The following is a 23754-nucleotide window of genomic DNA, read 5'->3' as shown; positions in this document are numbered from 1 at the left end:
GTACCTTGACACAGCTGTCATAAAAATGGAGAATAAGGAGAGACTGAAAGAGAAATGCAAGCAAGAATGAAGGACTAAATGAAAATGGAATGCTAGGCTGAGGGCAGTCAGAAAACTGCTGAGTAGACATTTGTCTTTCATACCTACTAGAGAAATAAATGCAACCAAGAAAAAGTAGAATACATAGATCTAATTCACAAAAAGTATTACGTTGTATGGCTGTAAAGTCTAAATTCTTCATTGATCAGATGTTCTTCAGAAGAGCATGTTATCAGGGCACAATGACACAAGCAATCCATGACCAAGTGAGGTTGGGAAATGTACCTAAAACATACAACTGCATTGTATGTGGAGAGCTTACCTTCTCTAGTAAGAAGGAGTGTGAGAAAATCTGGGCTTTGCCATACTGCCACTTTGGAAAGGAGGCAACTTGGATGTTCTCCACATCATAAGCCACATACGGGCTTTTCCCTCACCCTTTCTACCCCATTTCCAAAACAGCCTTCAACTTTACATCTGGAAGGCATCACCCTACTGTGTGTGCCTGCCTATGGGTCATTTCCCTAGATGAGGCATTCGCCAATGACATTTTGCAATTTTCCCCCTACTGCAGTGTTTCCCAAGCATCAGACTTCCACGCCACACATTTGCTGCCACATCCCTCTGCAGCTTGTAAGATGATTTAAGTAATATTTTCTTTAATAAATGCAGTATCTTTAACTTCAACAGTTGTATTTGAAAAGAAATTTCCCATTTACTGGTATCAATGAAACCCTATAATCACTTGAAATTAATGGCAAGTAACCACAAAAATAAACATCGCATGTAAATAAAACAATGTTATCAATGTTTGTTGGACACTCTTACTTCTCCAAGGATTGTTAAAAATGGAGATTAGCCAGTGCTAGAGAAGCAAAGGATATCTGGGCACCCACTTGAGATTCTGACCTTGGAGTACTCAGAATTACTGAGAAAGAATTGAAAATGAACTACATTGTACACAGAGCAATTCAGTATTATATAACATCTCATCGGTGTGTTCCCTAAAATCATCTCTGATGCCACCATTGGTATGTTTCCACACTTCGTTAAAAAATGCCCAACCCAAATGTCTTGAATCCTGATTTGCAATATTCCAAGGCTCTGCCCTTTGCTTACAGAATTAGAAGAGGAGATAATATAATTTTTTAAAAAAGATTGTACATCCCACCCTTAAATATATGGTTCAATAAGAGCTTTGACCAATCAATGCCTAAGTTCAAACGAGAGCTTCTAATCATAGTAGAAAATTTGGTCAGCATAAAAAGACCAAGTGGAAAAAAAGATTCTCAGTGGCTGCTCAGTTCTTTGATTTACATTCTGAAATCTCATAGAAACAAGGTTCTTCCTCAACATCAACTCAACCACTAGACACATACTTAATGAGCACCTATGGAACGAGGCCAAGAGGGGGAAAGGGTAAGCATGGCCAGATAGAAAACAATTCTTGGTATCAGACTAAGTACCACCAAATACTTTAGCCTCTTCTTAACTAAAAGAACTATTGGGAAATTTTTATAGTAGTCTTAAAGAGAAAACACTTTCTAATGTCAAGTCAGAGGACCCATTTTTCTAGAATTTAAGAGGAGACGATTCCTACTGCCCCTCTTCTTATTCAAGTTCTCTCATCGGTGATGGGGAGGAGTAAGTGGAGGGCACTTTCTCACACATTCTATCTGTAGACACTCAATACACCTGCTGAGTGTCAGAAGCAAAGCTGGGAAGAAGCTGGGGTCTGATAAACACATTCTTACTACAAGAAAGAGATGCATCATAGATTGAAAAGCATTCCTATCTACCCACGGACTTCTTTCATGGAGGAGATACTTGTTTTAAGGAGAGTTTTGTGCCTCCGGACAAATGCAAGCATTCTTTAATGGCTAGAATTTAGACACGACACATAGCAATGAGAGCCAATCATGCTAGTTGACGTAGTACGGTTAAAGAGAGATGACGATGTAAAAATCACAAGGCAAGCACTCCTAAAGGGTAGCTCTTTAAAAAAGATGTGTGATTTAATTCAATGGAGTCCTTAATTTTCAAACCTTTACAGCAAAATCTCCAATGACTCATAGATATCAATTTTCCTGGTCTAAGGTACCTATCCTGAGACCATCATTTTTTATTATCCCCAAAGAGATTTCAGCAGTATTTAACCCAAAATATGTCTCTCATTTCTTCTTCTTTTTAACTTACAAATCATGGTGACACATGCATTCAATGGTGCTCAATAATTTTGTCAAATGAATAAAAGTTTTTACATATTAAAATTCATCTAAAAAAATCTTTACTGTAGACAGCAAACATTTTCTAAACATAAAGTACTAGAAGTAAGCCATCCTTAAAACAACTTTCCATCTGCACCTGTTTCAGAAGACCTTTGAGTGGTTGGTTTTACTATTTAGGTTAACTGAGATATTGACAATTAGGGGTGAAGCAAATGACAACTCTAATTATAAATGGAGTCTCTGTTTCTAAGGTCTCTGTGATGCTTCTGAACATTTTTCAAACACACAGGCTGTAAAATGTCATTCAAATGTAAGTTAACATTAAAACTAGGCATCACTGCACCTGTTACAGACAGTATTTTGAGGTTCTGCTCTTTAGGCTGATGAAGGTGTTGACAATTTGCTCTGCATTTCTCCTCTGTATCTGTAGGGCATATGCAAATAGTTCTCCTGACTTCCTAACTGCCAAGGTGGAGTGGTGGTAAGACTCCCAAGTCATAATGATAAATCCAGAAAGGATCCTAAGCCTCCAAAGATGGACTAGGGCAAAGCCAGTCACTGCCAGCAGAAGCCATTAGTTACTACATATGCAACAGCTACCAATGGACATAAACTTGAAACATGGGGGTAATAGGGTGGAGAGCCCTTTGCAGTCACAGTGTGGGCAAGCAGCATTATTGGGAACAGACTCTGTTTTTCCACATACCCAATGCACACAAGTGAAATTGTAGCAAAATACCATTTTTTAAAAATGATGAAGCAAAAACCAAAAGAGGAGGAAAGGAAAAAATTCACCAAAGCTTTCCAGTTGAATGATCTGAGCTTTCCAATAGAGGTCCAAGATAAATTTCACTCCCAAAGAATGTTGTATTCACAGTTCTACAAATCCCTGAGAAACTGAGGATGCTTTCTAAATAGAATCCCCATTTGCTGTGTACCTGCGGTTACATTTGGTTTGAGAGCAGACCACAATGCACTGAGAAGGTACATGTGGGTTTTCTCTCTGTGTGTGTTTTTGATAAACAGAAACAGCACAGATTAGGGGGCTCTATCATGACTCTCTAACAGTGGTGCATTTCATAAGGAGAAATTACAGGAGATGCTTTGATGTCAAACAAAGGTGGCTCGCTTTAAGAAAATGGTAAATTTAACTTTCTTTGGTTCAAAGCTCAGCAGTTCTCCTTGCTCCCCACTGATGTGAATGCTGCAATTTTCTTTTATTCACTTCCTCAATGACTTGCCATTAAACACCTACAAGTCATTTTACTGCAGCAGTTTGGTACTTGTGACACCCAAATGGGATGGAGAAGAGAAGAGGAGATACAGAGACAAGAAAGAGAGGAAAGCTTCACGTGGTTTCTGAGCTAGAAAATTGTTTTCTTGAGTCCAGTATCACAAGCAGTGAATTAAAAACAGTTTGGGGGGAACTTTGGAGGAAAAAGAAAACAGCTGAAGTAGGCTGACTGCATTTCATTACTGGTTCAAATTAGAGGGTGGAGGAGGTGAGCCAGGAAATAAACAGATGCAATGAAAGGTCTCCAGCCTGTGGGCAAGGAAGAGTGAAAACAGCCCTTTATGAAAGCCAAGACACCTGAAGCCATGGATGTCAGTGGTACACAATGGCCAGTGTTTGCAGGAGAGATGGCTTCTTAACCACAGCAGGGTTACCTTTCCCCTCCCCAGGATCTGGATTTAAATAGATGATATTTACTCAAGGGGTCTTTCAATGATAGAAGGATATAAACCCACCATTTATACATATCTCTGCTTAATGCAAATAGCATATTTAAATTTAATTACTTGAAGCTTAAGGTGGTTTTTGTTCCCATTTCTTTCTCAATTCAACACCCCAGCTCTGATTTGCTCCTTATCAAAGGTGTGTGCATTTTAAAATGCTGTCAAGCATCAAAATTAAATGCTTCAGAGCACTAATGATATCCTTGTGATTAAGGGTTTTGCGTCTCCGAGATGCTAAGAGCTCTGGTGCTAATATTAATTGTTTTCTTCTACATTCCAGATGGAGAGAAGGATTCCTCCTCTCAAAGCTAGGCAATACCTATGGCATCAAACATCACTTAGCAATATTTATATGTTCTTTTTCTTACTATTATCATGACAATATTTTATAGTACAAGAGTTTACAAAGTGCTTTCACATATACATGATTTTGTTTGCAGTACATTCGATCAGCTGGATCAACTCTTCTGCCATCTTTTAGGTAAACTCATTAAAATCCCCAACCACCCTCACTGGATGCATCATCAAAGTAAAAAGTCAGCTCCACCCCCCACAGCTTTTAGTTGCTACATCATGCATCCACACAAGCACAGTTTCTCATAGTCAAAAAGTGAAACTGGTTTGAAAACAAACCAGCAAAAGGTACAGAAAAAAAAACTTGATTATTCCGAAATTGATATAGGATTTTTTTCCTTATTTGACAAAAAAACATAGAACCAAATTCTCAGCCAAAATCTTTAGAAGACTGTGAATTAAATGAAATTCATTTATATTTAGATATGTAAGTATTCATATTTATTAAGCTTAAACTTAGAATGTATGAGAGATGCATTTTTTTTTCCATAAAGTGATTTCCAAGGTCAGACCAGAGTCTATTTTAAACACATATTATAAAATAAAGCAGTGTACAGCCACATTATCCTTCAGCAATATTTACTGAAGGATACAATTGACCCACGCTGCCAATGATTTTAAGAGTCTGATTTTGGAACACTGTAAATACTTGAACTAAATGATTCCAGAGTAAGACTTTGCAAAGTCTGTGATTCGGTTTTTACTTTTGGTTTAATAGAAGACGAAAATTTTATAAGCCTTTTTTATTTCCCAGAGAGATGGGATGGCACGTCATTTTCTTAATGCCAGAGAGATGGGCAACAGATTATTTTCAACAAATCCTTTACAGAGAGCTATTGGTTAAATTTTAAATGATAGAATGTGATGCTATTCTTAGCCTTCACATTAATTGTTTGCATAGGGAAGTTGAAGGTGTTGGGTTGGCCTCTTTGGCTAAGGCATCCAAAACTGTGAGATCCCTTCCTTTCTAGATAGAGCTGCCCAGCCAAAGACTACCTTCCTAGATTCCTTTGTATCTAAAGTAGTTCATGTGACTGAATTTTGGGTAATAGAATGTGGGTTGAAGTGATTTCTCCTCTTCTAGATCTGACCCATAAATAGCTCCCTGTGACTCTCCATTTTCTTGAGCCCACAAGCCAGAGGGAGGTTAATGACCCAGGCCCATCTTGGAAGCCCCACACCCAACAACCCCTCATCACCACCAACTGGATGCGATTTCAGCAAGAAAATAAATTTCTAAAGCCGGGCGCGGTGGCTCAAGCCTGTAATCCCAGCACTTTGGGAGGCTGAGGCGGGCGGATCACGAGGTCAGGAGATCGAGACCATCCTGGCTAACACGGTGAAACCCCGTCTCTACTAAAAACACAAAAAAAAATTAGCCGGGCGTGTTGGCGGGCGCCTGTATTCCCAGCTACTCGGGAGGCTGAGGCAGGAGAATGGCGTGAACCCAGGAGGTGGAGGTTGCGGTGAGCCGAGATCGCGCCACTGCACTCCAGCCTGGGGGACAGAGAAAGACTCCGTCTCAAAAAAAAAAAAAAGAAAATAAATTTCTATTGCAATAACCCATTGAACTGGCATTTGGGGTTAAAACGGTTACTCATTCAAGTGAAGGGGAGCCTTTTGGCAAAAAAGAGGTATTTGCATATCACAACTAACTCAGATAAACTGTAGAAGTACTGTGGCCCACAGAAGATTGGTTTGTGGTTTTGTAGTTTCCTGAAAGGCCTTTGGGTTCCCTCCCGGAAACTCCAGCTGGTCATGCACGATGAGCAGATATCCACCCATTTGTGAGAAACTGGAATGCGCTGCCCTGAGGTCAGCAAAGCCAGCGACAGAGGCCGCGTGGCTTCCCAGGGACAAAATCATGGGCACCAGTCTTCTAACAGGGAATGAAATCGGCAGAATCGAAAAACACTGAGCCAAAAGATTCAGCTGATCTTATGTTAATGCTAAATGGGAAAAGACAGTGGGGTTCTCAAAATGGTTTAGTTGAGTTTTCTTTGTAGAAAAGAGTTAATTTAGTTTTCACTGAATTATTAACTGCTTAAGCAGATAAAGACTGAGGCCCTGTGAATTGCCACAGAACAAAGAATGGGGAAAGGAGCAAATCAGATGCCAGTAAACTCCTGGGCAAGGCACTTGCTCATACACGCACACCTGACATCATTTCATCCCTACAACTCTCTGAAGTAGTTATAATGATCACCCTTACATTTCAGACATGGAAACTCAGGCACAAAGAAATTAAATAATTTGACCAAAGCCATAAAATGAGATTTAAAACTCAAGTCCACCTGGCTCAAAAGTATGTGATCCTCCCTCTATGCCACATGTCTGTAACAACATACACACGAAACTAGCATTTATTGAGTAATTATGATGTACTGAGCATTGTTCTAAATCTCTTGCAGGGGTTAATTCATGTCAACCTCACAAAAACTCTATGAGACAGGCATTATTATTATCCTCATTTTATAGATCAAGAAGATAAGGTACAGAGAGTTTGAATAACTTGCTCCAAGTTATAGCTTATATGTGGTCATAATTCAAAAGTCTGGTCCTAGAGCCCTCATTCTCAACCACTGATCTATAGAAAGCGGCTGGTCTCTGCCCCTCCTTTCTCTGGTAAGAAATAGGAGACTTGAAGGTTTAAGTGACTGTTTTCCCACAGCAGTAGCGGCAGCAGCAACAGGGTAAATCTTTCTAAAGTCTGCTCTGTTAGGTACAGAGGTATCTGTGTATATTGCGGGCTGTCAGAAACCCAGGGGTAAGTTAGATATGATCCCTGCTCGCAGACAAACCTTAAAACTTTTGGCCGGGCGCGGTGGCTCACGCTTGTAACCCCAGCACTTTGGGATGACGAGGTGGGCGGATCACGAGGTCAGGAGATCGAGACCACGGTGAAACCCCGTATCTACTAAAAATACAAAAAATTAGCCGGGCGTGGTGGCGGGTGCCTGTAGTCCCAGCTACTGGGAGAGGCTGAGGCAGGAGAATGGCGTGAACCCGGGAGGCGGAGCTTGCAGTGAGCCGAGATCACGCCATTGCACTCCAGCCTGGGTGACAGAGTGAGACTCCGTCTCAAAAAAAAAAAAAAAAAAAAAAAAAAACTTTTGGTGCAAAATGAACTCACATTTGAACTAACCTAAAGAGCTAAGACAAGAATAAAACAAAACAAATTCAATTACCAAATAAAACAATAAGTCTTTGGAATTAGGGAAGGGGTAAGGATACAAGACAAGCTTCTGGAAGACTATCATTCTGTTTCTTGGCCTGGGTGACGGTTACATAGGTATTTACTTTGCTATAATTCAATGACTATACATTCGAGTCTTGCCCACTTTTCCATAGGTGTATATTTCACAATAAAAAGGTTATAAAACAAACACAAATGTTAGGAGTATTAAAAAGGAAGTATTGTACCTATTACTAGAAAGATCCATACACAATATTTAGTATACCTCCTGGGTTAAGCCCTAAAGATGTCATGAAAGATATAAGGTTTTGCAAATTAGAGCTTTTGCAACTTTTTAATCATTATGCTGAAACATACAGCAATCCTCGCTCTTTGTAGTAAATAAAATGCATTACTTAAATGTCTGTTTTACTTTTTTAAGTTAGCTAGTATCTTGAATTAGCATTATTACAGGTACAGTCATAGGATTAGTATAAAATTATAAGTGGGTAACAGCTCAACTGGAAACCAAGGCCCTTGTCCACGAGAATTAGCAGGGAACTAACCTCAGGGGCACCCAAGTGTCTTTGCTGCAGTTCAAGTGTGTCCTATGTTTCGTCTGGGAGCTGCTTGTTTTACTTTCTACTTGCTTACTAAGAAATTTGTTGGCAGATTCTGACAAGGATAGCTCAACACTTGCCAACAGAAACATGGCAGGATTCAATGTGTGTGTTTCCTGTTGTAAGTAAGAATGCCAGTTTGAGGAAAACAGGAAAACAAGTCTTTCCACTGGAAGGCAATTTAGAAGAATTTGCCTGAGCAAGATGATTGTTTTAAGGTAAGAAAATGGGGTGAAACTAGCAACAACAACAAAAAATAAATATACGTTTTTTTCTCTGAATGCTTCTAGTGAGATGAATCTTCTCACTGGGCCTAAAAGTGGTGTTGAAAGTTATCTAGTGTTTCCACTCTTAGTTGAAATTATTTTATGTGTAACTTGGTTAGACAGGATGGTAAGCCTTCACCAAATGGGGGTCTCCATGACCTACAATGCCCTCCAATCACTTCCTAGGGAAGATCAGAGAAAAAAAAAAGGCCCCCCAAAATTATTTTTTAAACAAATAACCAACAAAAAAATGCTCTCCAAAATTAATTTGGGATATGGAGAACAATGTAAGGAAAAGGTTCATTTTTACTGAGCAGAATACAGAAAAGAGAAAGGAAAGGATTAGCTGCTGTGAATCAAGGCTTCTATTCCTTTTGCTGTCAACTCCACCAGGGAGCTTCAAGCATTCCAAGTCTGGAAAATAAAAAGCTACGCTGCAGGCTTCAGGTTCTCTTTGTTACTCAGACAGCTGCTAATCGTCCTGCTGTGTTAGGAACCCATGAGACAATGCTGTAACATTTAGCTTTCTGACATCCAAAGCATCTAGATCAGTCCCCAATTAAACAGGTATTAATCACAAAGACTCTAAAAGCCAGGATGATAGATGCACCCAGTAAATCTTTGCTGTTGCCTTTACTTTTCACACTCAGATTTCTACATTTGCAGGCAGAAATACTTAAAAGCCTGCTCCAGAAACTTGACCAATCAAAAGCCTTGTTCATTACTTTATATCAGATGCTTGATGATTTCCTACCTCTTGAAAGCCTTTCAGAAAGAGGTAAGACATTGATCATTCTGCTAAAAGAGCCTGTCTGCTTCAATAAATAGATCCGCTATGGTTGTTGTCATCTTGACTTTTTAAGTGTGATAACTAATTCAGAAGTGTTGTGGCTTTGCCACTTGCTATAGGGAAATCCAAATCATCTGTGAAGTTAAAGAAAAAGTCAGTGGATGGACCCAGAAAACATCAATGGGCAAAATATTAATATACTAGTAACGATCTCTTCCAACTCGGGCCAAATCATCTTCAAGTCATGAACCTGATTAGAGTGAATGAATGAAGTATATTAATCCAGATAATAGAAAAGAGTATGTGTTGGATGAATCCTTCTGAATTCCATGTTTTGAAATTTATGTTGATAAAAGGGACTCAGTGTTACGTTTTCATCAATTTCCATTTCACAAGGGCATGAAGATAGCCTTCTTTAACTCTTTCAAAGAGTATCATTTACAGCTTTTGTTATAAACAAGTGACTATGTAATCAACCCCCAAACACACAAACAAATGAAAAGTAATAATTTTCATAGCCAATATCTAATCACTGTAATACACAATGAAGAGAAAAGCACCAACACGAGAGGCTCATATGACCTCAGAGGAAACCAACATTAGCTATTCTGAGTTATTAGAAATCCTTTTAAATTAGATTTCTGTTTTTTATTTCTCAAGCTAACAGAACCCTTGAGACAAGTACAATATTTGCAAGGTGCCAGCTCAAGGGGCTGAATTCCTTGGCTTTCAATGGAGCCTGAACATATTATAAATTACTCTGTCCTCATCACTATCTCAATGGTGGTCCACTGTCTTCCAAGTTGAAAGAGTTGGAAGTCAATAAATGTCACTTATGATATGAGCACCTGTCGACTAAGACCTGGACTGAGACCAATTCCATTAACATAGTCATTCTATGGCTGCCAAATGGCCGGGCCTTGGACCACTTATGATATAGTCCCCATTCAAGGAGGTGACCTAAAGACAGAAAGGTCCAGAATCCCATTAATCATCTTCCAAGCCATCCAATTCTCCATCAGATATACTGTTGGAATGGGATACCTAGTTTTTTAATCGTCATTTAAAAAGATCACGTGAGCTGCTCAAAAACATGTCATGGTGACCATAAATTGAAGATAGATGCTCTTTAGCATCGTTACCAGCCACTGTCCTTTAGATCTATGAAATTATTTTTTAGCAACTTCTATTTCTTTGTCTTGTTGCACTTAAAACACACAGGCAAGAACAGAGGAAAAAATGAAAAATATTTGACAAAGTATAAATTATAGCATGAAATTATAGGCTACCAATGATTCCTGACAAGGCCAGAGAGTCAGAGGAAACATGGTGGTAAAAATTCAGTTGCAAATCAATGTGTCCTGTGCTATTTGGAATTTTTCCAAGTCCAAATGTTGCTTGGCTTAAAGCACAATGTCTAAGGACTGAGAAGTGATGATCACGGACAGTATAAACTAGAATGTTACAAATAGGGGAGAGAGACAGAGAGAGGCAGACAGAGAAAGAGAGAGAGGGGGAAAGAGAGAGGGAGAGAGAGAGAGAAACAGGACGAAGGCCATTGGGGTGAAGTTCTGAGACTCCTCATGTTTCTTATTGCCAGTTTGGTTCTACTGCATGGAAGTCTAGGGAAGTTCCAAACACAGGGGATCAAAATATTCTGAGGACAATATTCATGACCCATAGAATGCTGAGAAAGTGGGTTTTAGCATCACTTTAGGGAACCTCTGCTTTATGTGTAGCCAAATCTTTCCTGCCCTGTTTCTTGCTTGCTATGTAGACAAGTGTAAGGAAGCACCTGGTGAATGGAAAGAAGTGGGATAGAGATCTTTGGGTTAAATTACAGTCAGAACATTTTGAGAATGCATCTTACACAAATGATCACCACATGCTATGCTCTCTGAAAATGTGGTCATGAAATTATGTTCTTGCAGACCTCATATTTGAAAATCTGTCTTTTTGACAATTTTCTTAAAAGCTATGGTACAGGTTAGGAACAGGATCATTTAGGAGAAGAGGTTTTAAGCTTGGAAATCTGCAACCCTAGAATTGTATTTTTATTTTACTTTTTATTTTTAGAGTATCAGCCAGAAACTAAGTTCTATGTGCTAGATAGTTTAAATTTCTATAGGCATTATAAGAATGAGGCAGAAACAACTGAGCTATTAAATTTTAAAATATTATTAAGGTCAGTAGATATCTTCAACTGGATCTGTGCTTGAGAATTGAGATGACTTTTGTAGTCATACGAAATAATAAAGAATGTATTACGAAAGCTATTACTGTTTTAGGACTTGTTTTTTGTTTTTGTTTTTTTAAAAAAAGGAAGAAAGAAAGAAAACCAGGGGGTTCACAGCATGTCACAGGGGCCTTTCTCATGAACACAATTTACTGAAGTGTGAAATTCAGCATAGCTGGCTCCACCCATGGAAGTCAGTATTTAGTCCATTCCTAAATACTGGAGGAGCTTATTGGAATTGCATCTTACCTAGGAATAGTTCTACAGCATGATGTCTAAGAAGGACACTGGAGCAAAGCTCCTGCACATATGGAGGAAGTTATTGGAAGTTAATGGAAGTTATTTTTTGTGTTTTCTGAAATAGGAAGAGGAAAAAGAAGTGGAGGGAAAGAGAAAATGCCACCCTCCAACAAACACGTACAGTTAAGGTGAATCTTTGAAGAGTTTACAGTGAGATTGAAAGGGCTCTCATTGATATTTCTCCCCAAACAATACATCTTTACATGATATAAGGGTTTCTTAAATATATTACCAGCCTCTTAGAGCTGCACCTGAATTAGTTGACTGTTCTATATTGGAGTGTACAATGAAGGCTGTAAACACAACGTATGCTTCTTAAATTTTCTGTCCACTGTTCATGGCTACAAAAGGATACTTTCAGAGGGTAAGGCTCTGCTAAAGTTGTTCTCCTTGCTTCTAATATAAAACAAAACAATAAGAACCTTTATCACATACTTTAATAATTACCCTACTCCTACTGTAAATGGAGAGAAATGAGATGATGTTAGCTCCAAGAATTTCCAAGTCTCCAAAAGCATTCTCCTAAGAAGTTTCCTAAAATCACACCCTCCTGGGAACCCTATAGGATTGGGATTAGATTCAGTGGGTTTCAACATGAGCCTCATCAATAATTTTCAGACAAAATAAAAGTCTTTGGTTATCTTATTTATCTTTAGATAAAAAGAAGTCTTTGATTACGTTTGAGAGTATAGAGAACACTTGATCAAGCTTTCTGCTGGTTACATATTAAAAATCCCTGGCTTGTTTATATGTGTGGTCCTAGCTTTGAAAAAGAAACATGAACGAAACTGTGCTCCTATTTAACTTCACGTTTATGCTCAAAATACACACTTATTTTACAAAAAAAAAAAAAGGGTTGATTCAAGAGGCAGATTTCCAGCTTGCAGTATGTTATCTAGAAAAACACAAACTCTCCAGGGAGCCATTGTAAGCTACCCCCTTTTCAGTGTTTGTACTAATGGATGGATCTTACCCAAGCTTGTAACACCCTGTGAGTCCATTGGTGACAGGTCACTACTTAGCACCCACTGAGAAGTTGGAGCTACATATTTAAGTCTTGTTTGTATGCACGTGTCACAGACAAAAGGTTCCTAGACAAGAATTTTTTAAAAACTTATCTGTCCCACAGCCTTTATTAAAAGGATTTTTTTGAAAGTGATAACTAAACTGCCTGAAAAATTTATGTACTGGAAGATATGAGTCAAAAAGGGATAGACCATAGTTCTTTATCTTTTCTCCCCTTTCCCCTCCCAAGAGTACTAGCAAGAATAGAATAGTAATAGAAAAAATATTTCATGTCTCTATAATTTTACACATAAAGTATTTTAGATAGATTTCAGGGAGTGTCCCCTGTACTTTTTCATAACAAAACAAAACCCAAAATATGGTCAGAGGAGAACCACAGTACAGTTCGTTTAGATCAGGCCTACCAATTTATCAGAATAGAGAAAGAAGAAATGTAATCTAAGAGTGATTTCTTCAGCTCTGTGTCTATATAGGCGGACATTTTGACCATTCAGCCAGATTCCCATAGTGCTCTGGGTGCCAGCCCTCACCTATGGAACCAAATCATTAGTGACATTTCCCAACGAGGAAGCCAAGGGGTTCACTAGGCAAGCGACCACACTGACTGGCACCATCTCTCGTTTTTATCATTGCAGTTTTAGGGGAGCCTGGGGAACCTCTTTCATTTCTAATTTTGGCAGAAGCAAAGAATGAGAAAGCATGAGTACAGGTTGTGGGGGTGGCGGGTGGAAAGGTGGACACCAGAAGAAGGCTCATTAAATAAGAGAGATATTTTTAATACTGACAGATAGACCAAAGGTTTGCTTATCTTGACAGATTAACATGTAAACCCTAAAAAAAATCCTCACCAGTCTTTATCTGAAAACAACATACAGGATACCCTCTTACTGTATACCCACATCACAAAAATGCCACAGGGATGCTGAGACTCAGAGGAATTCTCTATGTATTTGGGTGACATGGACAGGCATTTCAATTAGTCCCTGTAGATTTAAGATCCCTTAATGCAAGATTAGACCTGCAGCATGGCTTTTGGGTTTTCAAGGTGTTTAAAGGAAAAAAAAAAAAACAAAAAACTATTTATTTAAAGACATCAGCAGGGGGTTAATGGAAGCTTTGATAAAGTTTCTCTGGATCTTTTCATTGATGTTCAATTGCAAACTGGTTTCTGGAGACCTGTCTGGCTCCTCTGGGGAGACAGTAATTAATTGAGCCAGCTGGAGTGACAACTAGATAATTTAGAAGCCCATCGGAAACCCTTGCTAGCCCTGCACTGCCCATTTCTCATCTCAGCCAGGCACTTATTTTTTAAATCTCTTGATGGTTTCTCCAGAGGGTGTAAAAGTTGGTGGTTAGTGTTCGATGGAACAAGCACAACACTGAGAGATGAGAAACAAATCAGAATTAGGCTGTCAAGTGATTACTGGTGAATGAATTTCCCTTCTTACAAATGAACATGCATATATCTTTCTGTAGGAGCAAAAGGAAAGGACTCAGGAAAAACAGTGTTCTCAGTCCTGGGTGTATAAATAAAGCCTTCATTTTCTTAGAGTGGAATATTCACATCTTGTTTTAAAAAATGCAATCTAATTTTTACTTATATGCGATAATTACCACTACGCTCTATAGACATACTATTTGTCTGTGCTATTCAGTCGACCTTGAAAAGTTGGATAATTTAGTAGGCTCTTTTGGCAGGCTTTTATTTTTTTTTCTCCTCACCAGGACTTGTGGTGGTCCTGGATACAAATTCACAGACACTGGTGCCACACACAAGAGGCTGCGCCATTGTGTATCTGCCGGTTTATTTTATTTTTAATTATGATCATAATTATTGAGTATGCTTACTAATTATAGTGGTAGCAACAGTATTCTGGAAATGTAATTCTTTTCAGTATAAGGTTAGAATCAAGAGACCGTTTCTTAAAAAATAAAAATAAAAAGTACTGCATGTTGTTTTCAAATGTGCATTTCATAGGCCTTATGAAGTAAATCAGGATCCCACGGTGAGACCAGAGCTGTTAATGAGAAAACCACAGCCTCGCTCCTCGGAAGCTCATTGTGTGCTTGCTTGGGCCTATAATTACCAGGCACAGAAAGGACTCTCTAACCAGCTACCGATTCCCTACTAACAACTGAGGATGCGCAAACAATGTTTCAGCAAAATCTCTCAGTGGAATTGCTTTGTTGTCTGTTTGAAGGATTTTAAAATGAGTCTCTAGAAGGAGTTCTTCATTTTCTAGATTTCAGTAGTACTATCATTTGTTTTTCCTTTAAATTTCTTAGGGGTAAGGAAAAATAACATGATTTACTGGAGATCAAAGGCAAGCATGAAATCATCTCGGAGAGAAGATAAGGCACAGGAGCAGAGCATAGAATTATTATTATTATTTGGAGATCGAGTCTCACTCTGTCGTCCAGGCTAGAATGCAGTGGCAAGATCTCAGCTCACTGCAGCCTCCACCTCCCAGGTTCGAGCAATTCTCGTGTGCCTCAGCCTCCTGAGTAGCTGGGATTACAGGTGTGCACCACAACACCTGTCTAATTTTGGTATTTTTAGTAGAGACGGGTTTTCGCCATGTTGGTTAGGCTGGTCTTGAACTCTTGGGCTCAAGTGATCCACTCGCCTCAGCCTCCCAAAGTGCTGGGATTACAGGCATGAGGCGCTGCACCAGGCTAACATAGAATTATTGAAAAAGAAAATTGCTGTCAGCAACTATAGGACATAGACAATAGCGTGAAGAATGCATACTTGAAAGAGAACCAGAATATCAGTGAAGCATGTCCCACATAATCCATTTAAATCTGAGTGCCAATGGGAAAAGATTTGTGGTTCAAGAAAGCAAAGTTATGACTGAAATCCTAATTATTTTAGTTAATTTTTTTTCTGAGTCAAAACCTTTACAAAATAAGGTGTCTTGCCAAATGGAAAGATTATTTCAAATGTGAGATTTACCTAAAAGTTACCCATCACATCCTTTGCCAAAACAATTTCCCACAAATGATAATAGTATTTCAATAGCTTCTCAACCTTGTTCTTACTGGTCTCCTTTCTTGATTTAGTACTCCAGAGCTCAGATCAGCAAACATTTTGTGTCAGCAGTGAGATAGTGCCTATGTTCGCTTTGCCGGACGTTTGCTCTCTGTTGCAGCTACTCAACTATGCCATTGTCACGTGAAAACACTCTTACATAATACATAAACACATGAGTGGGAATTCGTTCCAGTAAAACTTTATTTATGAATGCCAATGCTTGAATTTTATATAATTTCCAAATGTCACAAAATATTATTCTTTTTTTTATTATGTTGAACCCATTGGAAATATAAAAGCCAATATGGGTGGGTTGTCCCAATCTGAAGGATTGGATTTGGCCCTTGGGCCATAGCTTGCTGACCCCTGCTTTAGGGCACTAAAGGAAGCAAACATTTGTGCCTTAAAAATATCAAATGGCCAGGCGAGGTGGCTCACACCTGTAATCCCAGAACTTTGGGAGGCTGAAGCAGATGGATGCACTTGAGGCCAGGTATTTGAGACCAGCCTGGGCAACATGGAAAACCCCATCTCTACTAAAAAATACAAAACTTAGCTAGATGTGGTGGTGCCCGCCTGTAATCCCAGCTACTCAGGAGGCTGAGGCATGAGAATCACTGGAACGTGGGAGGCAGTGGTTGCAGTGAGCCGAGATCACATCATCTCATTTAGGTTTAGTATTCCAATACAATTCTCAGAATCAGCAGGAATGTGCTTTCTGCTTGTCCCTTTGATCTCAGACCACATCTCAGGTCCACTCCGGAGGTGCCCCTCATACCTAAGCGTGGGCCAGAACCACTCACTGTCACAGCCTGTCTTTCAACACCTTCATTTCAGGCCAAACTGGACTTCCCAACATCTCATCTTTCTCCCTTGTCCTTTCTGCTATTAGGGATAATTACGCAATAATAGTCTTGTTATCTGACAATTGCATTTATCTCAACATAGCCAGAGGCAGAATTTTATTTACCGAAGCTAAAGAAGTTTGTATGGGCCCTTTCTGAAGCTCTGTTCCTAGTCTGATATCTGTAATTTTGTAGGGTTTTATGTTTTCACCCTTAATCACACATTAGTTGTTTAAGCTTTAAACTCCACAAAGTCTGGCTCCGCCATGCCTACGGCATATTACCTAAATGGATTGCTGTAAGATTTTCCCCTTTCTCCCACCATTTTCTTGAAGCTTTCCTCTTACTATCTAGAAGACAGGTAGCAATTATACCCAGTGGGGATGAGAATTCCCACTGTTCTCCATTATCCCACTCAAATAACATGTCTAATTAAAAGATGGCAGAGAGAGAAAGAATGGGAACTTACCAGTTGAGTAATAAAAGACAGTGTGCCTCTTACACTTATTTCTTTTCTTTATTCATTATTTTGGTTTTATTAAATTTATCATTACTTGACAAAGAGAGTTAACTGATTTGTTTTTACTGTAAATAAATGTTAATCAACAAACAGATGGAACTATACAATGACTACATGTTGCACAGTGGCATTATAACGAGGTGTAATGCCACTTTATTTTATTTTTATTATTATTATTATTTTGCAGTTAATGCTTAATTGTCCAACCCTAGAGAACAAGGTCAGCCTAACAAGCAGCGCCAGTTCATCTCACGGCAAAACAGCTACAACAGGATTCATGAGGGGCCTTGAAAGACCCTTACAACTGCCTGTTCTCTGAGAACAGTAATGGGAGCATCATGCTCTCAGCACAGGGCAGTGGAGCCAGAGAAATGTGGAATCTTCCCTATATGTTGAGCCACAGGCCAGCTCAAGCAAAGGCCAGTTGGCTATGGAACCCTGAAGTGGTGGGCACTGCTATGAAGTCTGTTCTAAAAACTATTGCTGGAACAGAGTTTTTTAGCCTTAGCACTGTGGACATTTTGGACCAGAAAATTCTTCATTGCAGGAGTAGGGGATGCTGTGTTGTGAATTGTAAGATGTTTATCAGCCTGCCTGGCTTCTACCCACTAGATGCAACGGCACCAAAAATTGTCGCTAGACATTGCCCATTATGGATAGGAGCAGAGATCACCCGCAATTTAGAACAACTGTTCACTATCTTAGTGTTTTTCCCCGCTGCAACGTAAATCCCTTGGCAGGGCAAGGAATTGGAGAGATGGAGCGCAGGCAGAATTCAGGTGCTAATTCTGCTGAAGCATTTTTAGAATGTTTTCCCACTCTTAGAATTGCATTGAGAGACCATTTCTAAATATGTTAGAAAAATAAGCCTTACTTCTTCAGGTTCATAGCCCAAAGCTCAAGGTTACATACTTAGAATAATAGAATTTTGAAACAGTAAAGATCTTAGAGATTAGCTGGTTTAAATAATTATGTAATGCATCAAATATTTTAACTCCTCCAAACTAAGCATGCTACAGATGTTTGTTTGTCACTAGGACACCATAGCTGTGCTAGAGAGAGATGACCAGATCTTTCCATTATGAAGCATCCAGAATAGCGTCACATGCAAAGTAAAAATCAAAAATGGACAACACTGGCCCTGGGTGCAATTTGGGGTGAGGAGGGAACACCATTCATGGGGGTTGGGTCCATAATGATTTAAAACACCAGAATATGGTCCAGCCTCACAGCTAGAAAACCAAGCAAAGGCGGTGGGAGATGAACGGCAAAAAACCATTCAGAGATATTAAGCTACTGCTGGCTGCCATCACAGCCTTTTTAACAAAAAAAAATATTCACAGGTCTGTTGCTTGGCCAGAAAACCTTGTTTCATTTATACAGTATTTCTCCCTCCTAGTGACACATCCTGTATTCATTTGCCTGAGATGGTCCACTTAAGTAAAAGTAAACCAAAGGAAAGCCATCCAGAAAACAAATCACCCAGCAGTTTGCTTATCCATTTTTCATAAACATCAGGACTATCTGCTTCTAAACAAAAGACAACACAGTTGCTACAGGATGAAAGATGAAGGAAAGTAGAATCTCATTTTACTCCTTTTGGCCTGTAATGTAGAAAAGTAACTTTTGGGGGAGCTCCAAGAGCTTCCTCTTCTCCAGTTTTACTGGGTACGACTTCAGCTGGAATAAGTAACACCCCCACCCTTACTCTTTTCCCACCTCTTCCCTTCATTGTTTCTGGCATGGGGGTGAGGCTGAGAGTGACTCATCTCATTAGAGAATTTGGGAAAAGTACTGTGTCCTCAGCTCCGCCCACTCTCAGACCTGCCTATCTGCCTATCTGCCTACCTGTCTGCCTGCACAGTGTCCTTCCAACAACCTTAGCAGGGCAGGCAGAGAGCCTGCAGGTAGCCAGCTGGGCTGCAAGTGTCACTGAAGCAGGCCCTTTTGGCCACAGATATAAAGCTCACATCCTTCCATCAGCTTATCAGCAAAAAGCTGACAGACATTCAGATTTCCTTTGTCTTCTGTGTCAACTGGTTTTCAACCCAGAAGGGGAGAGAAAGGGTGTTTATTAACCCCCTAAGACCCCAGGAGTAAGATTTGGGTTAGGATTGTTTAAATAACCTTGTGAGAACACAAGCCCATTCACACCACATTCTACAATTAAATGATCAAAGCCCAGTTAAATCTCCATCTCCATGCCCAGATACTCATATAATCTGGTCTCACAAATGGGGAGAATGCCAAGCTGAATACATGAATGCTATTCATTATCTCCTAATTTTAAAGGAAAGCAACTTTCTACTTTCAGGAGTAGGATTCTCCCTGGTTTTTAGTACTGGCTCTGACATTAGCATGGGTGAGTCACCTCACCTTCATGGAGCTGCTCCTCAACTCTTGAAGTCTCAAAGGTGGTGAACAGAGGACCCAAGAATTCTAGCAGGTTTTGCGTGAGTGATTTGATTTATTATTTTTAACATGTTACTGATGAGAGAAAGAACCCTGTGAAAACAGAGCAAAGATGGAGAACCACTAACTTTTGTGGCCTCCAGGTGCTAAATGCTAACATACATTAATTCTATGTATTCCTTATAGAGTGAGACACCGTTGCCTATAGTGGTCCTCAAGGAATTTAATTGAATGAAATGATAGGAGCAAATTGCAATTAGAACATAATTGTGTGTATGTAAATATGCTTGGGGAGCTTTGATAGAGTTTACGGTTGCTACATTCACCCGAATTTTGGCCTACATTATTAATTTGCACTACTATGAAGAAAAGGTTTGTTAATCAAAGATAAACTACGCTGATGATTTGAATTAGAGACCTTCAAATTATGATAAGATAATGAAGCAGTGCTCTGCACATATACAATTCTCTACTAAGTGAAAGCTTTCTGGCTGGCCACATAGGAGGTATCCTTATTGAAAGATTTATTTTTAATTTTGAACAGCTTCCCAGCATTACCCTTCATGAAAATTAAAATAAGGAGCTGGAATTTTGTCCTGTTCAGCAAACCTCCTTGGCAGGACTACATGCCATGGCAAAGAAAGCCTTATTGTGTCAGAGTAATTCTCTGTCTGCTTTTCTCCTAAATCTAGAAGAATTATACCTACATTTAAAATAAAACTTCACCCCACCCCGCCCCTGGAAATGTTTTTGCATTTTCTTCTTTTGGAGGATTTTAGTGTGTCTTCTTTGGGATCTCTGGACCTTTTGCCCCAGTAGGTGTTGACATAACTTCTTGGCTCAAATCCCTAGGTGTACAGGGAGTCATAGAAGTCTCCCCCAAAATCTGTGGGAGCCAAGCCTGTCCTCAGCACGTCTCCCACAGGCTTTTCTCTGCCAAGGAGAATGACTTCACCTTTTACAGATGAGGCTCCAAAAGTCCATCCCTAATTTTAATTCAGTTAAGACAATGATGTAGTGCCTTCAAATGAATAGCCAAAAAGGTAGAAGGGGGCTGCATGTAAGAATACTGATTGGATCATCAACCAGCTTCTCCAGACGGTGCAGAAATCGTTCTGCATTGCATCAGCTCCTAATTCAGAGAGACCAGTGGCACCGATGCGTGTTCCCAGGATCTGTGTGTAATATTTCCATTGCATTCTTCCAAAAGAGAACTAATAAAATGTTAGCAATCACAGAGTACTCATGTTTCTATCAAAAACTCCTAAATCATACTAGTCTTTGTAGAAAAATAAAACTAATGACCGCTAACAGTGTTCACAACCTAAAAATACGGAATTAAAAGACAAAGGCCTAGCTGGATGACCCGTTCACATGACATATTTTAAAAGACTGTTCACATTTGCAGAGCTGAAGATACATTCCGGTAAGGCTTGCCATTCTAGCCCCTGCTCAAAACCTTCCCCAAGTCTTAACTTTTTATTTATTCCAAAGAGTTCAGGGCAAAATGGAAAAATAATGGCTTTGGATTGGGACACTGGAATAGTTTTCACTTATAGGATCAATTAGTACAGATATTTTACTAAACCATGGAGTGCACTTACTGAAACATTCATTTAAAAGAAAAGTGCAGTTAGAGGCGATAGGATTGTTGGCAATTTATAATCCTTTTCCGGCGATGTTTTCTATCCCAAGAGCCTCACAAAGAATAAGCCACTCTAACTCTGTTTCCCTTCTCCTCTCTAACTCTCCAGAAATAAAAAAGCTGGCAATGTAAAACTCCTGGAGGGGTGGTAACTTTTTCAGGGAAGGAATACAGATGAGTAAGTCAGAAGCGAAAGCCTAGAAACCTAGATTTTCAAAATATTTGATATTCAAGATTTCATGACAGTTCTGCGATTAACTCAGTAGAAACACTTCATGAACAGGAAATGTTTTCTAGTCATCTGTATTAGCAGAAAGTGATGTAGGAATTGGAGGAGACTGGCCGCCCCACCCTCCTAGCCCCCACGTCAATCATGAAATCAACTATAAAAGTAGCTGCAATCACGTCTGTAATCCCAGCCCTTTGGGAAGCCGAGGTGGGCAGATCACGAGGTCAGGAGTTCGAGACCAGCCTGGTCAATATGGTAAAACCCCGTTTCTACTAAAAACACAAATAAAAATTAGCCAGGCATGGTGGCACGCGCCTGTAGTCCCAGCTACTCAGGAGGCTGAGGCAGAAGAATTGGTTGAACTCGAGAGATGGAGGTTGCAGTGAGCCAGCTTGGGCGACAGAGTGAAACTCTGTCTCAAAAAGAAGAAAAGAAAAAAGTTGCTACCAAACTATTAAGTGTCTTAAGGTAAACTTCGTTAACTATAGACACAAAGATGTACATGGAGGTTCTAGTATAGGTCCATCTAGATCATTTAAAATATTTTACATTAAAGCATAAGATCAAAACTATTGCTGCTAATGCTTTTGTTAGAAAATATAACAAATACCAATAGAGCACTCTGTATTGGTAAAAATCAATTTTATAATTGTACATAATCTGTAAGTGCTCTGATGTCCAGTCATGGACATCATAATTCAAATGACCAAGATGAATCCCAGCCAGCATGGAGTGACTCAGCTCACTGCAACCTCTGACTGCTGGGCTCAAGCAGTCCTCCCACCTGAGCCTCCTGAGTAGCTGGGACTACAGGTTTGCACCACTATGCCTAGCTAATTTTTGTATTTTTTTGTAGAGATGGGGTTTCATTGTGTTGCCCAGTCTGGTCTTGATCAAACTCTCAGGCTCAAGTGATCCCCCTGTCCTAGCCTCCCAAAGTGCTGGGATTACAGGTGTAAGCCACCATGTTCAGCCCCTAAGTATCTTTTATATTATAACACAGCTCCCAGGCTTAATTGCTTCTATTTCAATTATAGCAATTTATTATAATTCATTATTTTAAGCCTTTTCTCTACATACATTCAGATCATACAATAAAGTAGATTCAATTCCTACCTGCTTGGTTGGTTGTCACAGTGACAGAAACTGATTGGTCTGGGTTAGGGTTATATTTAGACACTCCATTCACAGCCCAGATTTCAAAGGTGTAATTGGTATGAGCTAGGAGGTCGGTGATGGAGACTTTGGTGGTCTTCAAGCCATTCTGCTGTGGGGTGTAGTGGACCCCACTTCCACAGGGTCGGCACTTGCTGGGGTCACCAGCTCCACATTTCTTGCATACCACATTATAGGAAATGTCCTGGCGGCCACCTGTATTCTGTGGGCTACTCCATTCCAAGTTCACAGATGTCTCGTTGACATTTGAAATCAAGTTCAGGGGAGCAGATGGTGGACCTGGAGAAAGAAAACCACATCATCACACCAAGAACTGAAATATCCTTTTGGAATCTCTCAGAGTTTGTATTATTTTCTGCAGCTCTCCAAAGCAAGGCAAACCCGCTTGGCAAAGAAAGCGAAAAGCAAATCAAGCCAGCATAAAAGATCTTTTAAAAGAACAATATAATAGAAGGCTGTTACGCGAGTGTCATTCTCTTTCCTGCGCAAACAAACAAGGCATCGGTTGTCGCTTTGAGATGTGAAGCAACTCTCCAGCAAATGGGCTTCAAGCCCAGGCTTTCCCTCTGAAGTGGCAGAAAAATATCATAATTTATCTGTTCCATCTTATCATCTAAAAAAACGAAAGTGATTCTAGTTCCCAGGGCTGTTGTGAGACTCTGATAAATTAATAGTTATATACCACTTCTGAAGATAAATTATAATTCCTAAGTACAGCATGTCATCAATAGCAAACAAAATTAACAGCACTGTAGAGATGTGCCTCTGCAGTTCAACATGGCAGCGGAGGGTTAAGCTGTTTATGGGTAATTAGTAGGAACTGGTTTAACGCAGTTGCAGAGATGTTGAAGATACAGCTGTGTAGAGATGGCAGGGGTTTTGTTCAAGGCTCCCAGACCCCTCCTCCTGCCCTTTAACTCCTGCATTTCCACCAACATCAAAGAGTTTCTGAAATATGGGTGATGGCAGTGGTTGTTATGAAAGAGAACAACTGATCACCAACAACATAATGGTTGGTTAAAAAATAATATTAATAATAAAAAATAAGACTATAGATCATGATGAAACTCTTGTTTCTTGATGTAGGTTTTCGTGTGTGTGTGTGTGTGTGTGTGTGTGTGT

General features: G+C 39.6%; 1 protein-coding gene across 3 annotated transcripts in view; it reads right to left on the bottom strand.

The window, feature by feature from the left end:
* Window positions 1-23754, bottom strand: part of EPHA4 (EPH receptor A4) — a 152939-nt gene that overhangs the window by 40751 nt on the left and 88434 nt on the right. For all 3 annotated transcript variants that reach the window (XM_032754358.2, XM_032754360.2, XM_032754363.2), the window contains exon 5: window positions 22573-22911. In XM_032754358.2, coding sequence (XP_032610249.1) covers window positions 22573-22911 — 339 coding nt within the window. The remainder of the gene's footprint in view (window positions 1-22572; window positions 22912-23754) is intronic.

The sequence above is a fragment of the Hylobates moloch genome, unplaced genomic scaffold, assembly GCF_009828535.3.
Source record: "Hylobates moloch isolate HMO894 unplaced genomic scaffold, HMol_V3 SCAFFOLD_1, whole genome shotgun sequence".
Taxonomy (NCBI): domain Eukaryota; kingdom Metazoa; phylum Chordata; class Mammalia; order Primates; family Hylobatidae; genus Hylobates; species Hylobates moloch.
This window is presented reverse-complemented; position numbering and strand designations above follow the sequence as displayed.